The sequence below is a fragment of the Emys orbicularis genome, chromosome 15 (assembly GCF_028017835.1).
Source record: "Emys orbicularis isolate rEmyOrb1 chromosome 15, rEmyOrb1.hap1, whole genome shotgun sequence".
Lineage (NCBI taxonomy): Eukaryota > Metazoa > Chordata > Testudines > Emydidae > Emys > Emys orbicularis.
Genome location: NC_088697.1, coordinates 1,209,353 through 1,219,435, shown reverse-complemented (window position 1 = coordinate 1,219,435; position 10,083 = coordinate 1,209,353). Strand labels below are relative to the sequence as shown.

At 71.1% G+C, this 10,083-nt stretch overlaps 1 protein-coding gene across 1 annotated transcript; it reads left to right on the top strand.

Annotated features, from left to right (window-relative positions):
• Positions 1–1,303: 1,303 nt before the first annotated feature.
• On the top strand, positions 1,304–9,805 carry GNB2 (G protein subunit beta 2). The gene is given in 13 exon segments (XM_065416899.1): positions 1,304–1,339; positions 1,536–1,606; positions 1,947–1,985; positions 2,094–2,147; positions 2,149–2,201; positions 3,111–3,174; positions 6,988–7,150; positions 7,280–7,346; positions 7,876–7,918; positions 7,920–7,953; positions 7,956–8,077; positions 8,894–9,110; positions 9,678–9,805. Coding segments are annotated over 12 exon segments (1,020 nt in total). The 5' UTR covers positions 1,304–1,339; positions 1,536–1,549; the 3' UTR covers positions 9,785–9,805.
• Positions 9,806–10,083: the final 278 nt, after the last annotated feature.

Below are 10,083 nucleotides of genomic sequence, written 5' to 3'. Positions count from 1 at the left end.
ATAGATGTAAGATGTTCTGATGGGGGCGGGTGGGTGGAGGGGGGGGGCTGGGAGCCAGGACTCCTGGGTTCTCTCCCCGGCGCTGGGAGGGGAGTGAGGGCTGGTGGGTTAGAGCAGGGGGGCTGGGAGCCAGGACTCCTGGGTTCTCTCCCCAGCTGTGGGAGGGGAGTGGAAAAGGGGCCCCTGTGTGTGGCTGGGATGTGCACATTTCAGGGACTTGGTACAGCCTAGCTCCCCCTGCCGGTTTAGCCGTAGCCCACGCTCTCCCCCTTCGCAATTGGTACAACCCACTTTAGTATGTGTAAGGGTTGGTATTTCCCATCCCTACCACTCCGCTTTTGGGAGTTGGTATCACCCCTGCCCACCCTCGGAAGTGAATTGGTATCTCCTATGTCTACTTCTTTCCCCCCCGCACGTCTGCAAGATGGTCTCTCCCTTCATCCCAGGGACAGAGACGTCTCCATTCCCTAGTCCCCACCCGTGTGTGAGATAATCCTTCCCTGCCCCCCCCGAAAGCGAGTTGGTATCTCCCGTCCCTACTCCCGCCGCCCACACCGCACTATCTGGGAGATCTCACCCTGTTCCCCCAGAGAGTTGGTATCTGCCATTCTCTACATGCCCCCATTTGGGCATTGGTATCACCCTGCACCCCTAGGAATTGAGTTGGTTTCTCCTATTCCCAGGCACCCCCCTCATGGTAAATGGTCTCCCCCTCCTCCCGGGAAATGAGTTGGTAGCAACCATCGCACGCCCCGCCCCTTAATTACATAGTGTCAGCACCCCTTCCCAGAAAGTGAGTTGGTATTTTCCCATTGCAAGCCTCGCTCACCCTAAGAAGTGAGTTGGTATCTCCCACCAGAAGCTCTCCCCCTCTGGTAGATGGTCTCCCCCTCCCTATCAGGAAGTCAGTGGGTAGCTCCCATGGCAAGCTCCACCCCATATGGTAGATGGTGTCACCCTGTCCAGCGCCCGTGAGTTGGTATCTCCCATCGGAACCCTGGGTCGCAGGTCTGGGTCGGCCTCCGAGGACGTGACTTGGTCTCGCCCAGCGCAAGGCCCAGATGGTATCACCCTAGCCCCCAGGAAGTGAGGTGGTCCCGCCCACACAGTGTGTTCCCCCCCCGCGGACGCCGCGCACTTGGTCTATCCCGAGCTCTAGGCGCGGTCGCCGGCAGCCGCATCACCGGGGCGGGCAGGCGGCGAACGAGCCGAGGGGGGGGCGGATCCCTCCGCCGCTGAGTCCCGGCCGCGCGCAACCGGACCAGGCCGGAGCGGATCCTTCCGCCCAGGGGAGCGGCCCGGAAACGAGTCCCCCGCCCCCGGAACGAGGCTGCGCCAGGTACGGAGGGGGAGGGGCGCCAGGTACGGGGGGGGACGACAGAGCGCGACCCCCCCCCCCTCCGCCCGGCCGGTGCCCCGCACTCCCGACCTGCAGCCCCCGCTGGGGGGTTGGGGTGGGGGGGGAGCCCGGACGCCTGGGTTCCCTCCCCTGGTGGGGGGTCCCCGGGCTCTTGCTGACCCCTCCCCCCCCGCAGGTCCCGGCGCGGCCATGAGCGAACTGGAGCAGCTGCGGCAGGAGGCGGAGCAGCTTCGCACCCAGATCCGGGTGAGTGGGGGGGAACCCAGGCGTCCGGGCACCCCCCCTCCTCCCCCCGCGCGGAACCCAGGCGTCCGGGCACCCCCCCTCCTCCCCCCGCGCGGAACCCAGGCGTCCGGGCACCCCCCCCTCCTCCCCCCGCGCGGAACCCAGGCGTCCGGGCACCCCCCCCTCCTCCCCCAGCGCGGAACCCAGGCGTCCGGGCACCCCCCCTCCTCCCCCAGCGCGGAACCCAGGCGTCCGGGCACCTCCCCCCCCCCAGCGAGGGGAGACAGGACGCCTGGGTTCTCTTCCCGGCTCTGGGAGGGGGTTCAGGCTGTTCAGATTTTCACCCCGTCTCCCCCCCCAGGACGCTCGGAAGTCATGCGGCGACTCCACCCTGAGCCAGGTGAGCTATGCTGGGTCTTGGCCCTGCCCCCCTTAATGGGGTCCCCCCCCCCGCCCCTCTGCCCCCTCTGCCCCCCCTCCCCCCCTGACTGCTCTGCCCCTCCCCCAGATCACCGCCGGGATGGACCCCGTGGGGCGGATCCAGATGCGGACGCGACGCACCCCTGCGAGGCCACCTGGCGAAAATCTACGCCATGCACTGGGGCACGGACTCCAGGTGAGAGCTCGCCTGGCGCTGAGACGCGCCCACCTCTGGGGCAGGCGGCTGGTTACCCGGGGACCCCTCGCCTGGCGCTGAGACGCGCCCACCTCTGGGGCGGGGCGGCCGGTTACCCGGGGACCCCTCGCCCGGCGCTGAGATGCGCCCACCTCTGGGGCGGGGCGGCCGGTTACCCCGGGGACCTCTCGCCCGGCGCTGAGACGCGCCCACCTCTGGGGCGGGGCGGCCGGTTACCCGGGGACCTCTCGCCTGGCGCTGAGACGCGCCCACCTCTGGGGCGGGGCGGCCGGTTACCCGGGGACCCCTCGCCCGGCGCTGAGACGCGCCCACCTCTGGGGCGGGGCGGCCGGTTACCCGGGGACCCCTCGCCCGGCGCTGAGACGCGCCCACCTCTGGGGCGGGGCGGCCGGTTACCCGGGGACCCCTCGCCCGGCGCTGAGACGCGCCCACCTCTGGGGCGGGGCGGCCGGTTACCCGGGGACCCCTCGCCCGGCGCTGAGACGCGCCCACCTCTGGGGCGGGGCGGCCGGTTACCCGGGGACCCCTCGCCCGGCGCTGAGACGCGCCCACCTCTGGGGGGGGGTTTCAGGCCCGGAACTAATCAAGGATCTTTTATCCCATTGGCCGTGGAGCAGCTTTGGTTTTGATTGGCCAGGACTCCGGGGTTCCCGTCCCATTCCTGGGGCAGGCTCTCAGGCCAAGCTTCTAAATTACAAGCATCTGGCTTTATATCTGCTCAGTGGGGCCAGCCCCGCCTCTGGGGGGTGAGGGGGAAGAGCGCCCCCTGCTGAGCCCCCGCCCCACAGCACAGTGCCCGCTAGTGCCAGCCTGGAGCAGTGGCGCCAGGCTGCCGACGGGGGGCAGCCCCTGGGCCCAGCTGCGCTCACATGGGCTCTCTCCCCCCAGGCTGCTGGTCAGCGCCTCACAGGACGGCAAACTCATCATCTGGGACAGTTACACCACGAATAAGGTGAGGGGGGGCGGGTGGCAGGTGGGAGACCGGGGCAGAGGGGCCCGGGAGGGGGGGGGGGAGGGGAGGCGGCAGGCCGGGGCAGAGGGGCCCGGGGGGGGGAGGCGGCAGGCCGGGGCAGAGGGGCCCGGGGGGGGGAGGCGGCAGGCCGGGGCAGAGGGGCCCGGGGGGGGGGAGGCGGCAGGCCGGGGCAGAGGGGCCCGGGGGGGGAGGTGGCAGGCCGGGGCAGAGGGGCCCGGGGGGGGGAAGGCGGCAGGCCGGGGCAGAGGGGCCCCGGGGGGGGGGAAGGCGGCAGGCCGGGGCAGAGGGGCCCGGGGGGGGGGAAGGCGGCAGGCCGGGGCAGAGGGGCCCGGGGGGGGGGAAGGCGGCAGGCCGGGGCAGAGGGGCCCGGGCGGGGGGGAAGGCGGCAGGCCGGGGCAGAGGGGCCCGGGCGGGGGGGGGGGAGGGGAGGCGGCAGGCCGGGGCAGAGGGGCCCGGGCGGGGGGGGGGAGGGGAGGCGGCAGGCCGGGGCAGAGGGGCCCGGGCGGGGGGGGGGAGGGGAGGCGGCAGGCCGGGGCAGAGGGGCCCGGGCGGGGGGGGGGAGGGGAGGCGGCAGGCCAGGGCAGAGGGGGCCCGGGGGGGGGAAGGCGGCAGGCCGGGGCAGAGGGGCCCGGGGGGGGGGGAGGGGAGGCGGCAGGCCGGGGCAGAGGGGCCCGGGGGGGGGGGGGGGAGGCGGCAGGCCGGGGCAGAGGGGCCCGGGCGGGGGGGGGGAGGCGGCAGGCCGGGGCAGAGGGGCCCGGGCGGGGGGGGGGGAGGCGGCAGGCCGGGGCAGAGGGGCCCGGGCGGGGGGGGGGGAGGCGGCAGGCCGGGGCAGAGGGGCCCGGGCGGGGGGGGGGGAGGGGAGGCCGGGGCAGAGGGGCCCGGGCGGGGGGGGGGAGGGAGGCCGGGGCAGAGGGGCCCGGGGGGGGAGGCGGCAGGCCGGGGCAGAGGGGCCCGGGGGGGGGGGGGGAGGGGAGGCAGCAGGCCGGGGCAGAGGGGCCCGGGGAGGGGAGGCGGCAGGCGGGAGACCGGGTGTAGCTGCTGTGGCGCCTCCTGCTGGCTGGTGTCTCTTCTGCCTCAGGCCCCCCATGTCCCTCACCTCGGGGCTCTGCCCCCAGCAGTACCCCACACTCTGGGTCTCCCCTCCCAGGGGAACCCCCCTCGCCTCAGTGGCTACAGCCAGTCACCATCGAGCCCCCGCTCTCTGGGGCAGATGCAGCCTGTACTGGCCACTTACCACTGGCAAGGGGGGCAAACCAGCTGCCCCTCGCTGGGCTGCCTCAGTACTTCTGGGGCCTTTACCAAGGCCTCGGCCTGGGGACTTGCCAGGCCAGAGCGCCCCAGTGCCTCCCCGCCCTTCCCCAGCCCTGCTCCGCGCCCAGCACCCCGAGCTCCCCGGCAGCCCGGACCTTCCTGTGCCCGGGCTGGAGTTGGTCTGACCCAGCTCCTCCCTGGGCCCTTATAGCAGGGCCGGGCGTGGCCTGATTGGGGCGTGGCCCCAGGTGTGGCTGCTTCCCCCAATCAGCCCAGCCTTCCTCCACCTGAGCGGGGTAACTGCCCGCTACACTGGGGCAGATGGGTCCGGGGGGAGGCGGGATACCGGGGCAGATGGGCCCGGGGGGAGGCAGGAGGCTGGATACCGGGGCAGATGGGCCCGGGGGGGAGGCAGGAGGCTGGATACCGGGGCAGATGGGCCCGGGGGGAGGCAGGATACCGGGGGTAGATGGGCCCGGGGGGCGGCAGGAGGCTGGATACCAGGGTAGATGGGCCCGGGGAGAGGCAGGATACCGGGGTAGATGGGCCCGGGGGGGCGGCAGGAGGCTGGATACCAGCGCAGGTGGGCCCGGGGGGAGGCTGGATACCGGGGTAGATGGACCTGGGGGGAGGGGGGAGGCAGGATACCGGGGTAGATGGGCCCGGGGGGAGGCAGGAGGCTGGATACCAGGGTAGATGGGCCCGGGGGGGCGGCGGGCCCGGGGGGCGGCAGGAGGCTGGATACCGGCGCAGATGGGCCCGGGGGGAGGCAGGAGGCTGGATACCAGGGCAGATGGGTCTGGGGGGAGGCGGGAGGCTGGATACCAGGGCAGATGGGTCCGGGGGGAGGCGGGAGGCTGGATACCAGGGTAGAGAGGCCTGGGGGCTGGCGGGAGGTGGGATACTGGGGCAGAGGGGTCCAGGGGGAGGCAGGAGGCTGGATACCAGGGTAGAGAGGCCTGGGTGCTGGCGGGAGGTGGGATACTGGGGCAGAGGGGGCCCGGCGGGAGGCTGGATACCGGGGCAGAGGGGCCCGAGGGGTGGCGGGATACCGGGGGTACATGGACCTGGGGGGAGGGGGGAGGCGGGATACCGGGGTAGATGGGCCCGGGGAGGGAGGCGGCAGGCTGGATACTGGGGTAGATGGGCCCGGGGAGGGAGGCTGGAGGCTGGATACCGGGGTAGATGGGCCCGGGGAGGGAGGCTGGAGGCTGGATACCGGGGTAGATAGGCCCGGGGAGGGAGGCGGCAGGCTGGATACTGTGGTAGATGGGCCCGGGGAGGGAGGCGGGAGGCTGGATACCGGGGTAGATGGGCCCGGGGAGGGAGGCTGGAGGCTGGATACCGGGGTAGATAGGCCCGGGGAGGGAGGCGGCAGGCTGGATACTGGGGTAGATGGTCCCGGGGAGGGAGGCGGGAGGCTGGATACCGGGGTAGATGGGCCGGGGAGGGAGGCGGGAGGCTGGAGGCTGGATACCGGGGTAGACAGGCCCGGGAGAGAGAGGCGGCAGGCTGGATACTGGGGTAGATGGGCCCGGGGAGGGAGGCGGGAGGCTGGATACCGGGGTAGATGGGCCCGGGGAGGGAGGCTGGATACCGGGGTAGATAGGCCCGGGGAGGGAGGCGGCAGGCTGGATACTGGGGTAGATGGGCCCGGGGAGGGAGGCGGGAGGCTGGATACCGGCGCAGATGGGCCCGGGGGGGAGGCAGGAGGCTGGATACCAGGGCAGATGGGTCCGGGGGGAGGCGGGAGGCTGGATACCAGGGCAGATGGGTCCGGGGGGAGGCGGGAGGCTGGATACCAGGGTAGAGAGGCCTGGGGGCTGGCGGCAGGTGGGATACTGGGGCAGAGGGGCCCGGCGGGAGGCTGGATACCGGGGCAGAGGGGCCCGAGGGGTGGCGGGATACCGGGGTAGATGGACCTGGGGGGAGGCGGGATACCGGGGTAGATGGGCCCGGGGAGGGAGGCGGCAGGCTGGATACCGGGGTAGATGGGCCCGGGGAGGGAGGCGGGAGGCTGGATACCGGGGTAGATGGGCCCGGGGAGGGAGGCGGCAGGCTGGATACTGGGGGTAGATGGGCCCGGGGAGGGAGGCGGGAGGCTGGATACCGGGGTAGATAGGCCCGGGGAGGGAGGCGGCAGGCTGGATACTGGGGTAGATGGGCCCGGGGAGGGAGGTGGGAGGCTGGATACCGGGGTAGATGGGCCCGGGGAGGGAGGCGGGAGGCTGGATACCGGGGTAGATGGGCCCGGGGAGGGAGGCGGCAGGCTGGATACTGGTGTAGATGGGCCCGGGGGAGGGAGGCGGGAGGCTGGATACCGGGGTAGATGGGCCCGGGGAGGGAGGCGGGAGGCTGGATACCGGGGTAGATGGGCCCGGGGAGGGAGGCGGCAGGCTGGATACTGGGGTAGATGGGCCCGGGGAGGGAGGCGGGAGGCTGGATACCGGGGGTAGATGGGCCCGGGGAGGGAGGCGGCAGGCTGGATACCGGGGCAGATGGGATACGGGGGCAGATGAGCCCACCTTTCCCTCCCCCCAGGTCCACGCCATCCCGCTGCGCTCCTCCTGGGTGATGACCTGCGCCTACGCCCCATCGGGGAACTACGTGGCCTGCGGGGGCCTGGACAACATCTGCTCCATCTACAGCCTGAAAACCCGGGAGGGGAACGTGCGCGTGAGCCGGGAGCTGCCGGGCCACACGGGTGAGCGCCCGCCTCGGGACGGGGGGCTGGTGGGTGCAGCGGGGGGGGGGGGGAGCCTGGACACCTGGGTTCTCTCCCCGGACCCCAGCTAATCAGCATCGTGCTGTCCCCCTATCCCCCCCCCACCAGGTTACCTGTCCTGCTGCCGCTTCCTCGATGACAATCAGATCATCACCAGCTCCGGGGACACCACCTGGTGAGCTCCCCCCCCCCCCACCTAGGGGCCCTGCGCTCTGGGATCTGCTCCCCAGAAACACATGGGGGGCAGGGAAGAGTGGGGCCAGTATGGGAGGCCAGCAGGGTTGTGGGCTGGTGGGTGGGACTAGCAGGGAGGGCCCTTGGGGTGGGGGCAGGGCTAGTGTGCAGGGCCAGCGGGGTGGAGGTGGGCAGAGCAGGGGTGTGGCTGGGGGCGGAGCCAGGAGCAGGGGCTACAGAGCAGAGCCAGTGGGAGGAAAAGGGGCAGAGGTGGGGGGGGGGGGGACAGGGGGGTGGAGCCAGTGGGCGGGGCTGGTGGTGGAGCCATCAGGTGGGGCGGCTGGGGGTGGAGCCGGAGGGCGGGTGTGGGCCTGGAGGGTGGAATTGGTGGGCAGGGGCGGAGCCAGATGGCTGGGGGGCAGAGCCAGTGGGCGGGGTGGGGCTGGAGGATGGAGCCAGCGGACAGGGGTGGGGTTGGTGGGCGGGGCTGGGGGCGGAGCCAGTGGGTGTCCCAGCCTCTCCCCCCCCAGCGCGCTGTGGGACATTGAGACGGGGCAGCAGACGACGACGTTCGGGGGGCCACAGCGGGGACGTGATGAGCCTCTCGCTGGCCCCGACGCCCGGAGCTTCGTGTCCGGCGCCTGCGACGCCTCCATCAAGCTGTGGGACGTGCGGGACAGTATGTGCCGGCAGACGTTCACCGGGCACGAGTCGGACATCAACGCTGTGTGTGTGAGTGCCATGGGCCCCCTGAAACCACCACGGGACCCCAAACCCCCCCGGGACCCCCAAAACCCCCAATCCCCCTGGGATCCCCGATCCCCCTCACCCAGACACAGACGTTCACCGGGCACGAGTCAGACATCAACGCCATGTGTGTGTGTGGCGGGATGCCCCTGGGACCTCCCGAAATCCCCCTGGACCCCCAATCCCCCTCACAAACACAGACGTTCACTGGGCATGAGTCAGACATCAACACTGTGTATGTGAGTGCCCGGACCCCTGATCCCCCCCCCCTCGAAACCCCCTGGGACCCCCAATCCCCCTCACAAAACTCCCCCACCCACACACAGACCTTAACCAGGCATGAGTTGAACATCAATGCCCGCCCGGACCCCCAATATCCCCTTGACTTTCCCTGGGAACAAGTGTTTGTGTGTGTGACACCCCCTGCCCCCCCAACCTCCCCATATGCCCCAAGCTTCACATAACCCACCCTCAGTGCCCCTCATGGGGCACAGCCACCCCCCCCACAGCAACCTGACCCACAACTTAGAAATCCCACCAATCTCGGGGGAGGGGCTGGGGGCCAGGACTCCTGGGTTTTCTCCCCAGCTCTGGGAGGGAAGTGGGGGCTGGTGGGTTAGAATAGGGGGGGCTGGGAGCCAGGACTCCAGGGTTCTCTCTCCAGCTCTGGAAGGGGAGTGGGGGCTGGTGGGTTAGAGCAGGGGGGGCTGGGAGCCAGGACTCCTGGGTTCTCTCCCCGGCTGTGGGAGGGGAGTGGGGCTGGTGGGGGCCGAGAGCCCTGACGCCCTGCTCCCTGCCCAGTTCTTCCCCAACGGGAACGCCTTCACCACGGGCTCGGACGACGCCACGTGCCGGCTCTTCGACCTGCGCGCCGACCAGGAGCTCATGATGTATTCGCACGACAACATCATCTGTGGCATCACCTCGGTGGCGTTCTCCAAGAGCGGGCGCCTCCTGCTGGCCGGCTACGACGACTTCAACTGCAACATCTGGGACGCCATGAAGGGCGACCGCGCAGGTCAGCCCGGACGCCTGGGTTCTCTCCCCGGCTCTGGGAGGGGAGTGGGGGCTGGTGGCTTAGAGCAGGGGGGGCTGGGAGCCAGGACGTCTGGGTTCTCTCCCCAGCTCTGGGAGGGGAGTGGGGGCTGGGGGGTTAGAGCAGGGGGGGCTGGGAGCCAGGACACCCGGGTTCTCTTCCCGGTTCTGGGAGGGGAGTGGGGGCTGAGGGGTTAGAGCAGGGGGGGCTGGGAGCCAGGGCTCCTGGGTTCTCTCCCCAGCTCTGGGAGGGGAGTGGGGGCTGGGGGGTTAGAGCAGGGGGGGCTGGGAGCCAGGACACCCGGGTTCTCTTCCCGGTTCTGGGAGGGGAGTGGGGGCTGAGGGGTTAGAGCAGGGGGGGCTGGGAGCCAGGGCTCCTGGGTTCTCTCCCCAGCTCTGGGAGGGGAGTGGGGGCTGGGAGCCAGGACACCCGGGTTCTCTTCCCGGTTCTGGGAGGGGAGTAGGGGCTGGTGGGGGTGGAGCAGAGGGGGCTGGGAGCCAGGACGCCTGGGTTCTCTCAGGCTGAACTCACCCCCGTCTCCTCCCACAGGGGTCCTGGCCGGCCATGACAACCGCGTGAGCTGCCTGGGGGTGACGGATGACGGGATGGCCGTAGCCACCGGTTCCTGGGACAGCTTCCTGAAAATCTGGAACTAGCCCCCTTCTGCCCCACACCCTGGGGGACGTGGCTGCCGCTGGCCCCACCCACAGCAGGGAGGGGGCGTGGCTTTAGCCCCTCTTTGGCCCCCCCCCCCTTTAATTTCTTCAAATTATTTTTGTTTTTCTTCTCCTGATTGAAAAGAAGGAAAAATAGCCTGCTGAGGGGGCAGGGGCCTGTGCCCAGCAGTGACCTTTGACCTGGGGTGGGGCATGAGGTGATTGACAGCTGGGGCAGGGTCCTGTCTATTCTAGTACAGGGGAGGGAGGGTTACACCCCAATTTTCCTGCCCCCAGTA